Below are 22,868 nucleotides of genomic sequence, written 5' to 3'. Positions count from 1 at the left end.
ATTATTGAGTTGCAATGGTATTTTCTTGTAATATATAATATTTAAAATATGTGGGAGAAAACTCTGTACTTGTTACGATGATTCTTTAAAGTTGATGTTTGCCGACACCCTTATTACTTACAGTAAGAGGCTTAACAAATGGTTTTCTTCCATCTACTATAGCCATCCATTCGTTGATACAGTGTAACCATCATGCTATGTCAATAGGTTGTCAAGACAACTTCACACACGTCACATGTACCAGAAATTTTGCCATTGTCGGAAACAAATACGTGCCACACACACGACTTACGATTGGTCAGGAAAACACAATTAAACAACGTTAGATATAAACCACTAAAACCTATCGTTTATTTAATCCCATAATGCATAGTGGTAGAAATAAAATAAGTCAACACCTATTTTGTTTTTTGTCCATTTTGCTTTATTAAAACTAAAGAAATTATTCGAACTGTTTTTCTCGTATGTTCTCTCTTGGCTAGAGAACATCCAATTTAAACCAATATCTTTCTGACTATTTGAAATACGAATCAGTCATCTCCCTCCTTGAACTCATGAGAATCTGTAATGCATAAATAGATTTATTTTACAAATTTATCCATCTATGAACACGTGAGGCTACTCATAACACGATTAATTTCTTCGTTTTGAAATTAGAACAAAAAAACCTATTAAATTCAACCCTATAACTGAACGTACACCAAGACTAGATTACTAAGTACTAATAATATTAGTTTTGATACAACGTCCTTTAATAAGGAATCACTAATATATTCAACCTGTTTCTTCCTTGTCTTTTTCCATGGAATAGAATCGATATTTGTTCAGAAATACCATTGAGCAGACAAGAGAAATCATAAGGGTGAGAACATTAAAAAGAAATACTGAACGTAGTATTATTAGACCTCTACTATATCGAACACTAGTCTGTGTGCAAGTCCTGGTATTGAACGAAGGGCCTCGTCGTCACCGGATATGGCAGATATTTGGGCTACTCTTTAACCAACGAATTGTGTGATTGACCGTCACTTTTTAACGCAACCACGGCTGAAAGGGCGAGCATGTTTGGTGTGACGGGGATTCGAATCCGTGATTCTCGGAATACGAGTCGAGTGCCATGACCACTTGGCCACGCCGAGCCCTTTGACATTTAATGCTGAATAGTTTATCTAAACATGCATCTCGGTGTCCTACTTTAAAACAACTGTTTGACGGCTAATTCTTTTTCTTCTACATCTATATTCTCGTTCACAGAATAGCTTAATGGATTCGGGTTAGAATGATGTGCATTGGCCAGGACATCCAGATTCAAACTACATTTTATGGCATGGTATTATTTCTATTTCGTTGGGAAAAAAGGTTCGTTATGATCGTAAAGGTACATAATTCTTAAATACAGGCTTACGTCAACAATTAAAAAAAATAGCAAAAATTATTTTTATTTATTCTTAGCAAAATTTAGGTGTTAAAAACAGCTACGGCCATTATTTCATTTCATTGAAAAATGTTTAAACTCTGGCACTGATAAAGCCACGACACATGATGACGTCATGGCACCAGGAAATACGTATAATTAACTATCGTGTGCTTGTTTGAATAGTTTTGTCTTTATTTGTTGATAATTACTTTAATGTAGTAAAATTTGGTTTCTTTTACGATACATGTAGGCTGACTGTGTAAAAGTCAATAAACCAGAGTTAGGAAACATAAATCTTGGGATATGTTCGAAACTACGTAAGAAACGTAATCCGACAATATTTTAGTATTAAATATTATAAACCAAGACGTGTCTACGTATCAGTGACTTGAGAGAAGATTGGGAGACAGAACTGTCACACACGAAATAAAACTAAACATTGCTAAGAATGTTGAAACTGTTTTCGATTACAGGACTCCAATATTAAACTCAGAGTTAACACTAACCAGAAAATTAATGATTGCGTACGCCTGTGTGGCAATTGGAAGCCAAAACTAATATAAACAAAAATGTCTTCACTAAATGAAACAAACAATACGAAACTGTTATAGTATTAGGTTGTCCAGAAATACGTGTTTTTGAACTGAGAAGTTTGGAAAAGTATAAACCAGTGTTGTGAAACATGCTTTAATCAAAGTAAGCACTGTTTGCTTCAACACACTTTTGCCAACGTGTAACGATGCTGTTTATGTCCCTGCTATAGAAGTCAGAGTTTCTATGGTTAGGAACTCCCTGAAAACTTACTCTGCAGTTGCTTGGTTTTGAAAGCGTTTATTGTTCAAAAAGTGGTCAAAGTGCTTGAAAAGATGAAAATACGTAGCGGAAAGGTCTGGGGAATAAGGTGGATGAGGCAGAACCCGATTCCTAATTCGTTCAATTTTTGAAGCATCATCCTTGACACGTCTCATAACACCGGTGTTGTTGATCTTCAGTCAACTCATGCGGAACAATTATCCAACTTTTTCTTTCTGATCGCACTCGGTGGGTAATGCTTGATTTGCTCGTGCGTAGCTTTTCTGCAATCTCACGTACTGTTGTGCTAGGGTCTCAACTGCTTCCCCTTAATGTGTTTTCATCTGAGGATGGCTTCCTTCTACGACCTTCGTGGTCTTCAAGACTTTCACCTCCAATGAGAAACCTTTGGAACCAACGCTGAACTGTATGTTTAGTAACAGATCCATGGCTGAATGCCTGGTTGATGTTCCATGTAGTTTCGGTAACTTTTCGTCCAAGTTTGAAGTCGTAGAGGAAAAATCAGACCAAAGTCCTTCTTGTCCATGCTGCCTTAGAGGTGCGAAACTTACTCTGAGTAAAGTTGAAACAGCAGACAATTAAGAAACCTTGTAAGTAACAAACGTTGGATTAAACCAACCAACCAACGATAAGTTACTTAATATTCAGCTTCTAAATGTCATCATGAGCATTCCGACATTTATTTCTGGACAACTTAATAAACACAAACTAGCACTAATATTACTAATATTAATATTTTGCTCAACACGGTTTATTTACGAAAAGGATAAAATCTGATGATTGTCTCGCTTACCTCATGCGCATCACTACCAAATAATTGTTTATATCAGATGGTGAACACTTTCAGAAAGAGCTTGAAATCATTGATACTTCTAGTTTTCACGACAGAAATATAGTTTAGTAAGTTCAATAGGATTTCAACGCAACAATGTTATTGAAAAGAATAAAAATTGTTGTATTTAAAAAGTCTACCAATATTTTTTCATAATAAGAAGAAACATTCTTCACCGGAGACGAATCACCAAATCGATATATATTCCAACACTGGTTCTACGACAAATTTTTAAGACAAGAACTAGTATTTATGTTTCCCTTATGAGATACGTTATAATGTTTATTTTTTATTGGTTTCATTAACAATAGTGGTTATACTACTCAGTAATTGTTTTTTTTCGTTCTAATTTATTGTCTACTATTAAAAAACTCTATTTACAAACTGTTTTGCTGTACTAGCTTGGAATTTCTATTTACAATTAGCCTAAAATCTCCTCATCTGACTGAACCTTTCGAGATATTATTGGGATTACGGCCGAAAATATTGTTAATGGTGAAAGTATAACATTTGAAACAATACATTCCAGTGATGTCGAGAAAACCACTTGTTTCTCAACCCAAAAGAGCCGTTTTTGCATATAAAATACATTCCAGTCTTTTAAAGAAGATACTTAAGAAAATTATAGTTAATTATCTAATGGGGTAATTAACTTTATTTCCAGTTCTGCTTTAAGTGCATAAATTCGTCTGATTGAAAGCTATTATTATTGATACAACCGAGAATGAAATACCCTAATGTGTTCCAACTGATGACTTTACTCAATATTTTTCATTATTCACGCGGGCGTGCGACTTGTAATCTGAGGGTCGCGAGTTCGCATCCCCGTCGCACCAAACATGCTCGCCCTTTCAACCGTGGGGGCGTTATAATGTGACGGTCAATCCCACTATTCGTTGGTAAAAGAGTAGCCTACCAGTTGGCTGTGGGTGGTGATGACTAGCTGCTTTCCCTCTAGTCTTACACTGCTAAATTAGGGACGGCTAGCACAGATAGCCCTCGATTAGCTTTGTGCGAAATTCACAACAAACAATTAAAATAGGAAACCAATTCGGCCTCTTTGCGTTACGCAACAAAGCTAAAACACAACACTCGAACATGATTTACCACTAAAAATTAGACAAGAGCCTATTTGCAATGTTATGGTTTCTAATCTCTATCCTAAACCATTTATCAACGTAAAAAGACAGATGTGCCACTTATGCGATTTATATATTTCATGAAAATAAAGTTACACAGCGGAACAGCAGCGAGTCAACGGACTTACAACGATAAAATTCGGACACTGCAGGTAGCTCAAAAACAGCCAAAACATGAAAATATAACTCTGAACTGTGACAAGTTTTACTTGAAAATAATCATATTAATGCGTTTGTTTCAGAAATTTTTACCGCAATTTGTTCTCTAATTACAGAGTTCTACTTTATTCTATTCATGTATAATTTTGAACCGATAAATCAACATATAAAAAGAATGCATCTTGACAAATACCGACCTCCACACTTATTTGGTTGTCTTGACGAACCGAATGTGGGATTTCTTCAATTACTTAAAACACTCACGTTCCCAGAATGTGGACAACGTTTTCGTAGCAACGGGTGGCGAACCACGAATTCTCATTTTCACATTTCGAACACGGTAACTGCTAAACCACGCCTAGATTATACCAGTATGTACCTAGCAACGTTGTCCAGGTGCAGTAAAAAATAATATAGTATACTAACATGCGGAAATGTAAAAACTCGTGATAATGTGGACATTTTATTTGGAAAGACATTACACCAAAGAAAGTTAGTAAAAAACATGTAAATATTGTGAAAACCCAAACAAGAACTATCAAATTTCTATCAGTAAAGTTATCACACCAGAATGACTTACTAAGTTTTATTAAAGAAACAGGAGCCTTGTAATTCATAAGTGTGCGAAACTACAATTTCATCTCTTAAGAACTGTTTTTTTTTTTTTTTAAAGAGTTAATATGCAACCGTGTAATCCATAGAGGAAAAAGAGCTGTAATAAACTTTCCTTGTGATTCAAACATAAGTAGCTACACGTACAAACAGTTACTAAGTAATCAGAACCTTGTATACAAGGATTTTTTTACTTCTTACCTCAATGTAAGCTAAATTAATTTAGGTCTGTGTTTAATATGAAATCTAGAATACAATAACAATCGAGTTATGGCATGCGTACAGTTGTAATTAAACTGCCAAAAACGAAGTATATACTTATTGGTTGTTGTTGTTTTTTTAACAATGTCAAATTGAGCTATCTTTCTACCACCAGGAATTGTACCCCGGGATTCAACGTTGTAAATCCGTAAACCCTCCGCCGTCCTACCCGTTGAGGGGGGCCATATTTATCAGACGAGGATGTTTGTTTGTTCATTTGTAATTAAACACGAAGCCACTCAAAGGGGATATTTGTGCTTTGTCTGCCACAGGTTTCGAAACCAGTTTCTAGGGTTGCAACTCCGCAGACATACTGCTGTGTCACTACATGGTTGTACAAAAACCGACACAGTTTTGATAAACAAAACCAGTGAACCAACGAACACATTACAGTGCACTTTTAAGAATTAATATATTTTAATTTCTGCCTCCTGGTGGTCAACGAGGAGCTTCAGTGCTTTCAATGCTAAAATTTGGAGTTTAAATATGGCGCAGACAACCAAAGGTTTGCGTTAAAACAACACATAAAACCAACAAAAAACACACAAACGTGTGTGCGTGTGTCCGCATGTAGAAATCTCGTATCCCTACGCTTACGGTAATATTATTATCGTGGGGTTTAACGAATTTGGACAGCAGCATCCTCTGCGTAAGAAAGGTATTCAATAACTGTTAGAACTCTTTCAATACGTTTCGATATTGTTATACGTAGTTCTAGCTTCTCTTAACTTTAGAGAGATGGGGTAATAAAACGTATTAGGTTAATATACGGCTCTGTTCATGCTGGATCTGGTTAGACGTTAGCTTATGTCATAATATGTTAAGTGTTTTCGAAATACATAGATTAGTCCAGTGAAATATTGTAGTTATTTCACATTTGGAAAACAGTTCTTTACGAATCCAAATTTTGCGTTTTATTTCGCCCGCTTTTAGTGTAGTCTATTGTTAAAAACGAAAGTGTGATAAGTGTACTGTCATGAACTAGAAATGAGAAAGCACTTCCAACCGTTATTGACGCGAAAAATGTTATTAGCTGTTGAAACGTTGAATTTTAGGGTCTATTTTCCCTAAGTGAGCAGCTTTCGGCCCTAAAACAAATAACGTTTCAACAACGTTAACTTCGATAAATAACACGGGTTCATAACTTACTTTTTTTATCGATGTGAGGGGTCAAAGAAAGGGTCACACCAATCAGAATTATGGCCAAGAGGAAGATAGCCGCACTCACAACGCCGACAATGATCGTCACGGGCCTTCTTGACGAGCCGTCGTCTTCACTTTCTCGTCTAGAATTGTCAGAAGGCCTCTCTTCGTTCAGGGGCACGTTCTGTTCCGTCAGCTCAGACATAGCACAAGGAGTGAACGGGGTTTCGTGACAGTCGGTTGTTGATTGTTCGACTGTAGGTAACAATACCGAATAAAGATTTGAATCGGATAGCTGCTTGCAGTCTTTATTCAAATTCTGGCACGACAGCGATCGAACACTTGCTGCTACGTTTCTGTTACAAAACGTTACGTCTAAGGGATTGTCACTGAGACTGCTCTTTTCAAGGTACGTTGAGACTAGTGGACATAAACGCCCATTTGGATATAATTTACTGTTGTTGTTAACTGTGGCTAAAAATACGTTGTTAGTTGTTTGAAGTTCTGTGTTGCGACGCGTTCCGTTCTCCTGCATGTTTGATTTTTTATGTATCAATACACTCGCTCGACACACGCAAAGTTCCCACTAACACACCCCCTTCGTCGTATTTAAAGGCGAAATACACTACGTTATTGAAGTATTGAAATATAGCAGGCATCAAAATAAATTACATGCCAGCTGGTTCAAGTCATCTGGTGAGAGACTACAGGGTAGCGTTACTTGATTTAAATTTTAATATTATGCTGTTTCTACACGCATCCCCGCTGATTAAAGTTTTTAACCCAAATGCCTTATACTTGTGACAAGGCCATGATGTCTATACGTTTCAGTCACACAAAATAGCTCCATGCAAAGCTAGTCAAGCATTTATATCTCCAGCAATATACTATGTAAATATGGACATCTATTAGGTAACGTAAGGTACGTGCAGCTCGTGGCGAAAATCACTTGTACTTACACGTGTTTCGTGCCTTTTAGCGCCTTTCTGCTGTGATCAGTGACCACAAGAGGTCCACAGGTATGCTACGCATGCGTATTAATGTGACTTTTTTTTTTTTTAATCAATACAGACTACACTTGGAAATGGAAGAAGTTGCCAGTGCGTGATAAATTAAAAAAGTTTCGTATTCTCATCTGATAAACCAAAGAGGTTCTATCACAGGTTTATATTATATTAAATAGTAGACGGGGTGTGGGAACATCAGAAACTACCGTAAAGAAAGTCTGGAGTACAATCATTACAAAAATATGTTTAACCTTCTTTTGTGTAGAGGATTACATTTATTGTGATTTACAAAACCAGTGATATGAAAAGGAAACCAACAATTAAATCACCAAACTACTTCTAATGTGAAGTTAAAGTAGTCGTTAAATCATCAAACCACTTCTAACGTGAAGTTAAAGTAGTCTTTAAATCATCAAACTACTTCTAATGTGAGGTAAAAGTGGTCATTAAATCATCAAACCACTTCTAACGTGAGGTAAAAGTAGTCGTTAAATCATCAAATAACTTCTAACGTGAGGTTAAAGTAGTCATTAAATCATCAAACCACATCTAACGTGAGGTAAAAGTAGTCGTTAAATCATCAAACTACTTCTAATGTGAGGTAAAAGTAGTCGTTAAATCATCAAATTACTTCTAACGTGAGGTTAAAGTAGTCATTAAATCATCAAACCACTTCTAACGTGAGGTTAAAGTAGTCGTTAAATCATCAAACCACTTCTAACGTGAAGTTAAAGTAGTCTTTAAATCATCAAACCACTTCTAACGTGAGGTAAAAGTAATCGTTAAATCATCAAACTACTTCTAATGTGAAGTTAAAGTAGTCGTTAAATCATCAAACCACTTCTAACGTGAGGTTAAAGTAGTCATTAAATCATCAAACCACATCTAACGTGAGGTAAAAGTAGTCGTTAAATCATCAAACTACTTCTAATGTGAGGTAAAAGTAGTCGTTAAATCATCAAATAACTTCTAACGTGAGGTTAAAGTAGTCATTAAATCATCAAACCACATCTAACGTGAGGTAAAAGTAGTCGTTAAATCATCAAACTACTTCTAATGTGAGGTAAAAGTAGTCGTTAAATCATCAAATTACTTCTAACGTGAGGTTAAAGTAGTCATTAAATCATCAAACCACTTCTAACGTGAGGTTAAAGTAGTCGTTAAATCATCAAATTACTTCTAACGTGAGGTTAAAGTAGTTATTAAATCATCAAACCACTTCTAACGTGAGGTAAAAGTAGTCGTTAAATCATCAAACTACTTCTAATGTGAGGTAAAAGTAGTCGTTAAATCATTAAATTACTTCTAATATGAGGTTAAAGTAGTCGTTATATCATCAAACCACTTCTAACGTGAGGTAAAAGTAGTCGTTAAATCATCAAACTACTTCTAATGTGAAGTTAAGGTAGTCGTTAAATCATCAAACCACTTCTAATGTGAGGTTAAAGTAGTCGTTAAATCATCAAACTACTTCTAATGTGAAGTTAAAGTAGTCGTTAAATCATCAAACCACTTCTAATGTGAGGTTAAAGTAGTCGTTAAATCATCAAACTACTACTAATGTGAGGTTAAAGTAGTCGTTAAATCATCAAACTACTTCTAATGTGAGGTAAAAGTAGTCGTTAAATCATCAAATGACTTCTAACGTGAGGTTAAAGTAGTCATTAAATCATCAAACCACTTTTAACGTGAGGTAAAAGTAGTCGTTAAATCATGAAACTACTTCTAATGTGAGGTAAAAGTAGTCGTTAAATCATCAAATTACTTCTAATACGAGGTTAAAGTAGTCGTTAAATCATCAAACCACTTCTAACGTGAGGTAAAAGTAGTCGTTAAATCATCAAACTACTTCTAATGTGAAGTTAAAGTAGTCGTTAAATCATCAAACCACTTCTAATGTGAGGTTAAAGTAGTCGTTAAATCATCAAACTACTTCTAATGTGAGGTTAAAGTAGTCGTTAAATCATCAAACTACTTCTAATGTGAGGTTAAAGTAGTCGTTAAATCATCAAACCACTTCTAATGTGAGGTTAAAGTAGTCGTTAAATCATCAAACTACTTCTAATGTGAGGTTAAAGTAGTCGTTAAATCATCAAACTACTTCAAACCTGAGGTTAAAGTAGTCGTTAAATTATCAAACCACTTCTAATATGAGGTTAAAGTAGTCGTTAAATCATCAAACTACTTCTAACGTGAAGTTAAAGTAGTCGTTAAATCATCAAACTACTTCTAATGTGAGGTTAAAGTAGTCGTTAAATCATCAAACCACTTCATTCATAATCCATTCATAATGCTATGTTTCAATTCACGTGTAATTTACTAATTCTAACACATCACACCCTCCATTCATAATACTATGTTTCAATTCACCTGTAATTTACTAATTCTAACACATCACACCCTCCATTCATAATACTATGTTTCAATTCACTGTAATTTACTAATTCTAACACATCACACCCTCCATTCATAATGCTATGTTTCAATTCACCTGTAATTTAGTAATTCTAACACATCACACCCTCCATTCATAATACTATGTTTCAATTCACCTGTAATTTACTAATTCTAACACATCACACCCTCCATTCATAATACTATGTTTCAATTCACCTGTAATTTACTAATTCTAACACATCACACCCTCCATTCATAATACTATGTTTCAATTCACCTGTAATTTATTAATTCTAACACATCACACCCTCCATTCATAATGCTATGTTTCAATTCACTGTAATTTACTAATTCTAACACATCACACCCTCCATTCATAATGCTGTGTTTCAATTCCCTGTAATTTACTAATTCTAACACATCACACCCTCCATTCATAATACTATGTTTCAATTCACTGTAATTTACTAATTCTAACACATCACACCCTCCATTCATAATACTATGTTTCCAGTTCACCTGTAATTTACTAATTCTAACACATCACACCCTCCATTCATATTGCTATGTTTCCAGTTCACCTGTGATTTACTAATTCTAACACATCACACCCTCCATTCATAATACTATGTTTCAGTTCACTGTAATTTACTAATTCTAACACATCACACCCTCCATTCATAATACTATGTTTCCAGTTCACTGTAATTTACTAATTCTAACACATCACACCCTCCATTCATAATGCTATGTTTCAGTTCACTGTAATTTACTAATTCTAACACATCACACCCTCCATTCATAATACTATGTTTCAGTTCACCTGTAATTTACTAATTCTAACACATCACACCTCCATTCATAATACTATGTTTCAGTTCACCTGTAATTTACTAATTCTAACACATTCACCCCTCCATTCATAATGCTATGTTTCAGTTCACCTGTAATTTACTAATTCTAACACATCACGCCCTCCATTCATGATACTATGTTTCAATTCACCTGTAATTTACTAATTCTAACACATCACACCCTCCATTCATAATACTATGTTTTAATTCACCTGTAATTTACTAATTCTAACACATCACACCCTCCATTCATAATGCTATGTTTCAGTTCACCTGTAATTTACTAATTCTAACACATCACACCTCCATTCATAATGCTATGTTTCCAGTTCACCTGTAATTTACTAATTCTAACACATCACACCCTCCGTTCATAATACTATGTTTCAGTTCACCTGTAATTTACTAATTCTAACACATCACACCCTCCATTCATAATGCTATGTTTCAGTTCACCTGTAATTTACTAATTCTAACACATCACACCCTCCGTTCATAATGCTATGTTTCAGTTCCCTGTAATTTACTAATTCTAACACATCACGCCCTCCATTCATAATACTATGTTTCAGTTCACCTGTAATTTACTAATTCTAACACATCACACCCTCCATTCATAATGCTATGTTTCCAGTTCACCTGTAATTTACTAATTCTAATACATCACACCCTCCATTCATGTTGCTATGTTTCAGTTACCTGTGTAATTTACTAATTCTAACACATCACACCCTCCATTCATAATGCTATGTTTCAGTTCACCTGTGATTTACTAATTCTAACACATCACACCTCCATTCATAATGCTATGTTTCAATTCACTGTAATTTACTAATTCTAACACATCACACCCTCCATTCATAATACTATGTTTCAGTTCACCTGTAATTTACTAATTCTAACACATCACATCCTCCATTCATGATACTATGTTTCAATTCACCTGTAATTTACTAATTCTAACTCATCACACCCTCCATTCATAATACTATGTTTCAATTCACCTGTAATTTACTAATTCTAACACATCACATCCTCCATTCATGATGCTATGTTTCAGTTCACCTGTAATTTACTAATTCTAACACATCACATCCTCCATTCATGATGCTATGTTTCCAGTTCACCTGTAATTTACTAATTCTAACACATCACACCCTCCATTCATAATGCTATGTTTCCAGTTCACCTGTAATTTACTAATTCTAACACATCACACCCTCCATTCATAATACTATGTTTCAGTTCACCTGTAATTTACTAATTCTAACACATCACACCCTCCATTCATAATGCTATGTTTCAATTCACCTGTAATTTACTAATTCTAACACATCACACCCTCCATTCATAATACTATGTTTCAGTTCACCTGTAATTTACTAATTCTAACACATCACACCCCTCCATTCATAATGCTATGTTTCAGTTCACCTGTAATTTACTAATTCTAACACATCACACCCTCCATTCATAATGCTATGTTTCAGTTCACCTGTAATTTACTAATTCTAACACATCACACCCTCCATTCATAATGCTATGTTTCAATTCACCTGTAATTTACTAATTCTAACTCATCACACCCTCCATTCATAATACTATGTTTCAGTTCACCTGTGATTTACTAATTCTAACACATCACACCTCCATTCATAATGCTATGTTTCAGTTCACCTGTAATTTACTAATTCTAACACATCACACCCTCCATTCATAATGCTATGTTTCAGTTCACCTGTAATTTACTAATTCTAACACATCACACCCTCCATTCATAATGCTATGTTTCAGTTCACCTGTAATTTACTAATTCTAACACATCACACCCTCCATTCATAATGCTATGTTTCAGTTCATTGTAATTTACTAATTCTAACACATCACACCCTCCATTCATAATGCTATGTTTCAGTTCACCTGTAATTTACTAATTCTAATACATCACGCCCTCCATTCATAATGCTATGTTTCAGTTCACCTGTAATTTACTAATTCTAATACATCACACCCTCCATTCATAATGCTATGTTTCAATTCACCTGTAATTTACTAATTCTAACACATCACACCCTCCATTCATAATGCTATGTTTCAATTCACCTGTAATTTACTAATTCTAATACATCACACCCTCCATTCATAATGCTATGTTTCAGTTCACCTGTAATTTACTAATTCTAACACATCACACCCTCCATTCATAATGCTATGTTTCAATTCACCTGTAATTTACTAATTCTAACACATCACACCCTCCATTCATAATGCTATGTTTCAATTCACCTGTAATTTACTAATTCTAATACATCACACCCTCCATTCATAATGCTATGTTTCAATTCACCTGTAATTTACTAATTCTAACACATCACACCCTCCATTCATAATGCTATGTTTCCAGTTCACCTGTAATTTACTAATTCTAACACATCACACCCTCCATTCATAATACTATGTTTCAGTTCACCTGTAATTTACTAATTCTAACACATCACACCCTCCATTCATAATGCTATGTTTCAGTTCACCTGTAATTTACTAATTCTAATACATCACACCCTCCATTCATAATGCTATGTTTCAGTTCACCTGTAATTTACTAATTCTAACACATCACACCCTCCATTCATAATGCTATGTTTCAGTTCACCTGTAATTTACTAATTCTAATACATCACACCCTCCATTCATAATGCTATGTTTCAATTCACCTGTAATTTACTAATTCTAACACATCACACCCTCCATTCATAATGCTATGTTTCAATTCATTGTAATTTACTAATTCTAACACATCACACCCTCCATTCATAATGCTATGTTTCAATTCACTGTAATTTACTAATTCTAATACATCACACCCTCCATTCATAATACTATGTTTCAATTCACCTGTAATTTACTAATTCTAACACATCACACCCTCCATTCATAATGCTATGTTTCAGTTCACCTGTAATTTACTAATTCTAACACATTACACCCTCCATTCATAATACTATGTTTCCAGTTCACCTGTAATTTACTAATTCTAACACATCACACCTCCATTCATAATACTATGTTTCAGTTCACCTGTAATTTACTAATTCTAACACATCACACCCTCCATTCATAATGCTATGTTTCAGTTCACCTGTAATTTACTAATTCTAACACATCACACCTCCATTCATAATGCTATGTTTCAGTTCACTGTAATTTACTAATTCTAACACATCACACCCTCCATTCATAATGCTATGTTTCAGTTCACCTGTAATTTACTAATTCTAACACATCACACCCCTCCATTCATAATGCTATGTTTCAGTTCACCTGTAATTTACTAATTCTAACACATTACACCCTCCATTCATAATGCTATGTTTCCAGTTCACCTGTAATTTACTAATTCTAACACATCACACCTCCATTCATAATACTATGTTTCAGTTCACCTGTAATTTACTAGTTCTAACACATCACACCCCTCCATTCATAATACTATGTTTCCAGTTCACCTGTAATTTACTAATTCTAACACATCACACCCTCCATTCATAATGCTATGTTTCAGTTCACCTGTAATTTACTAATTCTAACACATCACACCTCCATTCATAATACTATGTTTCAATTCACCTGTAATTTACTAATTCTAACACATCACACCCTCCATTCATAATGCTATGTTTCCAGTTCACCTGTAATTTACTAATTCTAACACATCACACCCTCCATTCATAATGCTATGTTTCAGTTCACCTGTAATTTACTAATTCTAACACATCACGCCTCCATTCATAATACTATGTTTCCAGTTCACCTGTAATTTACTAATTCTAACACATCACACCCTCCGTTCATGATGCTATGTTTCAGTTCACCTGTAATTTACTAATTCTAACACATCACACCCTCCATTCATGATGCTATGTTTCAGTTCACCTGTAATTTACTAGTTCTGGCATCACGCCTCCATTCATGATACTATGTTTCCAGTTCACCTGTAATTTACTAATTCTAACACATCACACCCTCCATTCATGATGCTGTGTTTCCAGTTCACCTGTAATTTACTAATTCTAACACATCACACCCTCCATTCATAATGCTATGTTTCAGTTCACCTGTGATTTACTAATTCTAACACATCACACCCTCCATTCATGATGCTATGTTTCAGTTCACCTGTAATTTACTAATTCTAACACATCACACCCTCCATTCATAATGCTATGTTTCAATTCACCTGTAATTTACTAATTCTAACACATCACGCCCTCCATTCATGATGCTATGTTTCAGTTCACCTGTAATTTACTAATTCTAACACATCACACCCTCCATTCATAATGCTATGTTTCAATTCACCTGTAATTTACTAATTCTAACACATCACACCTCCATTCATAATGCTATGTTTCAGTTCACCTGTAATTTACTAATTCCAACACATCACACCCTCCATTCATAATGCTATGTTTCAGTTCACCTGTAATTTACTAATTCTAACACATCACACCCTCCATTCATAATGCTATGTTTCAGTTCACCTGTAATTTACTAATTCTAACACATCACACCCTCCATTCATAATGCTATGTTTCAGTTCACCTGTAATTTACTAGTTCTAACACATCAAACCCTCCATTCATGATACTATGTTTCAATTCACCTGTAATTTACTAATTCTAACACATCACACCCTCCATTCATAATGCTATGTTTCAATTCACCTGTAATTTACTAATTCTAACACATCACACCCTCCATTCATGATGCTATGTTTCAGTTCACCTGTAATTTAGTAATTCTAACACATCACACCCTCCATTCATAATACTATGTTTGAATTCACCTGTAATTTACTAATTCTAACACATCACACCCTCCATTCATAATACTATGTTTGAATTCACCTGTAATTTACTAATTCTAACACATCACACCCTCCATTCATGATGCTATGTTTCCAATTCACCTGTAATTTACTAATTCTAACACATCAAACCCTCCATTCATGATACTATGTTTCAATTCACCTGTAATTTACTAATTCTAACACATCACACCCTCCATTCATAATACTATGTTTCAGTTCACCTGTAATTTACTAATTCTAACACATCACACCTCCATTCATAATACTATGTTTCAGTTCACCTGTAATTTACTAATTCTAACACATCACACCCTCCATTCATAATGCTATGTTTCAGTTCACCTGTAATTTACTAATTCTAACACATCACACCCTCCATTCATAATGCTATGTTTCCAGTTCACCTGTAATTTACTAATTCTAACACATCACACCCTCCATTCATAATGCTATGTTTCAGTTCACCTGTAATTTACTAATTCTAACACATCACGCCCTCCATTCATGATACTATGTTTCAGTTCACCTGTAATTTACTAATTCTAACACATCACACCCTCCATTCATAATGCTATGTTTCAGTTCACCTGTAATTTACTAATTCTAACACATCACGCCCTCCATTTATAATGCTATGTTTCAGTTCACCTGTAATTTACTAATTCTAACACATCACACCCTCCATTCATAATGCTATGTTTCAGTTCACCTGTAATTTACTAATTCTAACACATCACACCTCTATTCATAATGCTATGTTTCACTTCACCTGTAATTTACTAATTCTAACACATCACACCCTCCATTCATAATGCTATGTTTCCAGTTCACCTGTAATTTACTAATTCTAACACATCACACCCTCCATTCATAATGCTATGTTTCAATTCACCTGTAATTTACTAATTCTAACACATCAACCCCTCCATTCATGATACTATGTTTCCAGTTCACCTGTGATTTACTAATTCTAACACATCACACCCTCCATTCATAATACTATGTTTCAGTTCACCTGTAATTTACTAATTCTAACACATCACACCCTCCATTCATAATGCTATGTTTCAGTTCACCTGTAATTTACTAATTCTAACACATCACACCCTCCATTCATAATGCTATGTTTCAATTCACCTGTAATTTACTAATTCTAACACATCACACCCTCTATTCATAATGCTGTGTTTCCAGTTCACCTGTAATTTACTAATTCTAACACATCACACCCTCCATTCATGATACTATGTTTTCAGTTCACCTGTAATTTACTAATTCTAACACATCACACCCTCCATTCATAATGCTATGTTTCCAGTTCACCTGTAATTTACTAATTCTAACACATCATCACCCCTCCATTTATAATGCTATGTTTCCAGTTCACCTGTAATTTACTAATTCTAACACATCACACCCTCCATTCATAATGCTATGTTTCAGTTCACCTGTAATTTACTAATTCTAACACATCACACCCTATTCATAATGCTATGTTTCAATTCACCTGTAATTTACTAATTCTAACACATCACACCCTCCATTCATAATGCTATGTTTCAATTCACCTGTAATTTACTAATTCTAACACATCACACCCTCCATTCATAATGCTATGTTTCAGTTCACCTGTAATTTACTAATTCTAACACATCACACCCTCCATTCATAATGCTATGTTTCAGTTCACCTGTAATTTACTAATTCTAACACATCACACCCTCCATTCATGATACTATGTTTCAGTTCACCTGTAATTTACTAATTCTAACACATCACACCCTCCATTCATAATGCTATGTTTCAATTCACCTGTAATTTACTAATTCTAACACATCACGCCCTCCATTTATAATGCTATGTTTCAATTCACCTGTGATTTACTAATTCTAACACATCACACCCTCCGTTCATAATGCTATGTTTCCAGTTCACCTGTAATTTACTAATTCTAACACATCACACCTATTCATAATGCTATGTTTCAGTTCGCCTGTAATTTACTAATTCTAACACATCACACCCTCCATTCATAATGCTATGTTTCAATTCACCTGTAATTTACTAATTCTAACACATCACACCCCTCCATTCATAATGCTATGTTTCAGTTCACCTGTAATTTACTAATTCTAACACATCAAACCCTCCATTCATGATACTATGTTTCAGTTCACCTGTAATTTACTAATTCTAACACATCACACCTCCATTCATAATACTATGTTTCAGTTCACCTGTAATTTACTAATTCTAACACATCACACCCTCCGTTCATAATGCTATGTTTCAGTTCACCTGTAATTTACTAATTCTAACACATCACACCTCCATTCATAATGCTATGTTTCAGTTCACCTGTAATTTACTAATTCTAACACATCACACCTCCATTCATAATGCTATGTTTCAATTCACCTGTAATTTACTAATTCTAACACATCACACCCTCCATTCATGATACTATGTTTCAATTCACCTGTAATTTACTAATTCTAACACATCACACCCTCCATTCATAATGCTATGTTTCAATTCACCTGTAATTTACTAATTCTAACACATCACACCCTCCATTCATAATACTATGTTTCAATTCACCTGTAATTTACTAATTCTAACACATCACACCTCCATTCATAATGCTATGTTTCAGTTACCTGTAATTTACTAATTCTAACACATCACACCCTCCATTCATAATGCTATGTTTCAATTCACCTGTAATTTACTAATTCTAACACATCACACCTTCCATTCATAATGCTATGTTTCAATTCACCTGTAATTATATGGCAATGAAGAAAATTAGTCGACAATACCATAGAAACGTTTTTATCATACGTTGAAACAAAGTTTGTTTTTCTTAAGGAAACTGAGTTATAGTTTATTTCGTTTTGTCTCTAAAATGTCCTAAAGTTTGTCTTAACAGCTATTATGTAATTGTATAGACGGGCTTGACTTTCTCTGTTATAGCAAATCGACAGCCCTAATAGTTGGAATACGATTCTGGTTACGGGTCGCGAACAGGAAATCTCGGATCACAGCTCGAGCGTGCATTTTTGACAGATTCACCCTTTCCTTCACACTTCCCACTCTATGGACTTTGTCTGTTTCATTGTAATATTATAAGTGCGTGTGTTTTACAGCAAAGCCACATCGGGCTATCTGCTGAGCCCACCGAGGGGAAACATCATAAGTAATTAGATAAATTAGAAATACAATTGTTTTTCACTATTGGTTTCCAAGTTAATAGTATAGTTTCAACTATTCTATTGGTCTGTTTAATATGCCTTGATTTAGAAATTATATTATTGTTTGTTTGTTTTGAATTTCGCAGAAAGCTACTCGAGGGCTATCTGTGCTAGCCGTCACTAATTTAGCAGTGTAAGACTAGAGGGAAGGCAGCTAGTCATCACCACCCACAGCCAACTGGTAGGCTGCTCTTTTACCAGCGAATAGTGGGATTGGCCGTAACATTATAACGCCCCCACGGCTGGAAGTGCGAGCATGTTTGGCGCGACGGGAATGCGAACCCGCGACCCTCAGATTACGAGTCGCACGCCTTTACACGCTTGTCCATGCCAGGCCAAAATATATTATTCATTTATCACTCCTTTTTACTCTTTATTGTATGAACCAGCATGGCCAGGTGGGTTAAGGTACTCGACTTGTAATCTGAGGATCACGGGTTCGAATCCCCTTTATACGAAACATACTCGTCCTTTCAGCCGTGGAAGCGTTCTAATGTGACGGTCACTCCTACTTTTTGGTGGTAAAAATAATAGCCCAAGAGTTGGCGGTGGGCTGTGATGACTAGCTGTCTTCCCTTTAGTCGTACACTGCCAAATTAGGGACAGCTAGCGCAGATAGCCTTCGTGTAGGTTTGCGCGAAATTAAAAAAAAAAACATTTTATCCATGTAACATTTTTAGTCAGGTATGAATTTCGTGTTGAATTGTCATCTTATGGCGGAGGCTGTTTTTTTCTACTTTTATTGTTAATGAACCCTTCCTAATGGCTTAGTGGTAAGATTGTAATTCATCACACATTTGGAGTTCGTTCACTGCAGTGGACACACTACAGGTCAGTTTGATTTAGTTGTTGTTAAACGCAAAGCTACATTATGGGCTATCTATACTCTCTCACCATAGGTATCGAAATTCAATTTTTAGCGCTGTAAGCCTTCAGACTTAATACTGAGCCACTGAGTGGCCATATTGCAGATGGCTCATTGTGTAGTTTTGCCGTTAGAAACGCATTATCAGTACATTTATCTGGAGCAAAGCGGCTCGCAGAACGACTTCGTGTTATTTGTCTTTTTTTTTTTTTTCTTGGAGGGAGAGGGGTTTTATTTGTTTGTTTGTTTTGAATTTCGCGCAAGGCTACCCAAGGGCTATCTGCGCCAGCCGTCCCTAATTTAGCAGTGTAAGACGAGAGAGAAGGCAAATAGTCATTACCACCCACCGCTAACTCTTTGGCTACTCTTTCACCAACGAATAGTGGGATTGACCGTAAAATTATAACGCCCCCCCACGGCTGAAAGGGCGAGCATGTTTGGTGTGACGGAGATTCTAACCCACGACCCTCAGATTACTAGTCGAGTGCCTTAACCCACTTGGCCATGGGAGAGGGAAAGAGGGTTTAGGTGTAAACGTTTAGCTTATTGTTCCGTCATCTCTTGGCCGATCAGAGATCTAATTACAGTTTTCAATTCAGGAGGTCAAACCCTTTCGATTGATGTATTTGACAACGCTTAAGGTCTCCCAGAATAAGTTATTCTGACTCTGCTTTAAAGAAGTTCTATTTGAAGGTAAGCTGGTAAAGATTCTGATGAGTAATAAAATCGAATCGGGTATACACACACACACACACGCGCTTGGCATTGGTGGAGTACAAAAATATAGCTAATAGAAAGGGAAACATTCAGAGTGTTAGTAGTGAGAATTGACAGGCGAATTTCTCTCTGAACTAATCAATTTCTATTATGAAACCAAATCAACGGATCGTCGTCTTTCGCGGGAATCGAACCTATGATTTGAACTTAGTATGTACATAATTTTACCGTTAACCTGCTGAGAAACAAGTCAACAGAGCCGAAAGAGAATGAATAAGTTTCTACTGCCCACAACATTTAAATTATTAATAATTTTAAAAATAAACATTCTGTTCGTTTATTAACATTCTTTTGTTTTGTATTTTACAAACGTCCAGAAACTAGAGTATGGTAAAAATATCCGTCTCTATGAACTTTTTGCGTGTGTTTTACTTCACCATGAAGTAATCTAAGTTAATTTTGGTTTCTGAGAAATATTATGACATTTCGCCGAATTCGTTATTCAATATTATACAGCGCACCAAGTGTTTAATGATTGTATGTATTTTACGATACAAATACCAAATTCGTTTTCAGGCAGATGTCATTTGTAACGCCATCTAGCTTTCATGAAGGTAACCAATCAGTACTTGGTTTGTTCAATAATTAATGCCTACCCGTGGGACATTCATAAGTTTACGAACTTACAACACTAAAATCAGAGATTCAATTGCACGCGGTGAACACGGCAGATATCCTTATCTGACTTGGTTTTAAAATAAACAAAAAACAACAATTAATATCGCCAGTAGGTCAGTGGTAAGTACGAGGAATATAACACTAAAAAATGGATTTCGATACCCGTGCTGGGCACAGCAAGATAGATCAGTGACAAACTTTGTGCTGAGAGTGGTTTTCTTTATGGGTGAAAAGAAGACCATTAGAAATCCTGGACATGTTCGTTTAGAAAAAACTTTTATTTGTCATATCATAGTTTAAGGCTTTGTTATGTAAAGTACTCATCACAGCTAAAAACTGATATCAAATATCATAAAAGTCAATTATAAAAAATATTAATTTAGTGTTTTCCATAAGCAGAGAAAATATGTGTGTATGCATAATTATATATGTGTGCATTTATTTTTTACGCTGTGTCTACAGTGAGTATTAGTTAGTTTTACCAACAATTATACATATATTTATGCATGTACAAAGCGTATTTTGTATAAGGAAAAATAGGTTTTCACTTTCTAAACCTATGTACTTCGTCAGTGTGTTTTAAAACTAACATTTCCGTGTGTTTTTGATGGATTTTATATAACAAACATCGTTGTGTATATATATTGAAAACTAATTTTCAGTTTATGTTGTGTTGTTAATAAACTGAAAATTAACTTTCCTGTTTATTCTTGTAGAAGGTATTTTTTTGTGAACCTGACGATGACCGAAGAAGGTCGAAACGTTGTTCAGTCCTCTACGTAAAACATTTTCTCAACCCAAACAAGCCGTTTTTACAAATATATTAAACTGACCTCTATGTTTTGCTGGTGCGTTGAGCTGAATAACTAACTGGTATGTTGGAAATCGAGTTTAATAAGAAGAACTATTGATAGATGGCGCTGCATAAAAACTTGGTTGCTGAGCAACATGCTCAATACGTCATCTTCAAAAATTAAATCTAACATATTAATTGAAGTATCTATGATATAAGCATGACTTACTCCTACAGCTCTCACTCGGAATCGTTTGTGAAGTGGTTTACTGGATTCACAAAAGACGACAAATTTAAAATGTTATTGAACATGAAACTCTATCAAAAATTGTTTTGTTGATTTTGAGATACGAAGTAAATGACCTTCATCTCTTATTCCTTCTGTTATCCCAAGGCTTATGGTGTTAAACTACCACCCAGAGTGAACTGTTGAAACTCTATAGCCAGGAACTGGAGAGAAAATAACATATAACTTTCCCTACACAACTCAACTAACACACTCCTATAGGGCTTCCTATAGCTGTCGACAGAGTTGTCGGATATAAATAATTCTTCAAAGAAACACGTGGTTCAATTCCGTCTTTGTGGAAGATGTAGTCGTAATACGCAACACTGAAACTGACAATAGAATTGCCAATAGTATTTCGGATTAATGAGAAGGATGACAAACGCAACATTCCAATACTGCGTCTCATCCATGTTCTGCTAGATTGTGTTGGCCTGAAGATAAGATCGACATAACTAATAGATAATACAGGATGCATCCAATGTAGCTGTCGAAATTTGTTTTTTAGCAGAATAAGTCTGTAAACATACCATTGTGCCACAGTGATGGAGAAAAGTACGTTAAAACTTACAGCCCCTGGTGGCAAAATTTGTCGAAACATCTCTGCGGTGATAACAAGTAAAAAATGATCGCTTTCGGTTTTTTTTTTATAGCAGCTAAAGGTTAGAAGCTTATTAAATTAAAATAGAGGATTTCTATACGGAAATTATAGCTTGAAAGAAAAGAAATAAGAACAAAAAAAAACGTGAAAATATAAATGAGTTGAAATAT

General features: G+C 35.0%; 1 protein-coding gene across 1 annotated transcript; it reads right to left on the bottom strand.

Annotated features, from left to right (window-relative positions):
* Positions 1–411: 411 nt before the first annotated feature.
* LOC143235304 (uncharacterized) lies at positions 412–7,225 on the bottom strand. The gene is made up of 2 exons (XM_076473335.1): positions 6,383–7,225; positions 412–562 (listed from the first exon to the last, which is right to left on the bottom strand). Exons 1-2 carry the CDS (start codon positions 6,909–6,911, stop codon positions 531–533), a joined length of 561 nt encoding a protein of 186 aa, XP_076329450.1. The 5' UTR covers positions 6,912–7,225; the 3' UTR covers positions 412–530.
* Positions 7,226–22,868: the final 15,643 nt, after the last annotated feature.

The sequence above is a fragment of the Tachypleus tridentatus genome, chromosome 2 (genome assembly GCF_004210375.1).
Source record: "Tachypleus tridentatus isolate NWPU-2018 chromosome 2, ASM421037v1, whole genome shotgun sequence".
Lineage (NCBI taxonomy): Eukaryota > Metazoa > Arthropoda > Merostomata > Xiphosura > Limulidae > Tachypleus > Tachypleus tridentatus.
The sequence above is the reverse complement of the archived record's forward strand: the minus strand, read 5'-3'. Positions and strand labels throughout refer to the sequence as shown.

What these genes read in the sequence shown, in the direction of transcription:
- LOC143235304 (XM_076473335.1), bottom strand. Translation starts at nt 6,911, where the DNA reads ATGCAGGAGAACGGAACGCGTCGCAACACAGAACTTCAAACAACTAAC. An exon ending in CCCTCACATCGATAAAAAAA is followed by an intron (nt 563 to 6,382) that starts GTAAGTTATGAA and finishes TATGCATTACAG; the next exon opens with ATTCTCATGAGTTCAAGGAG.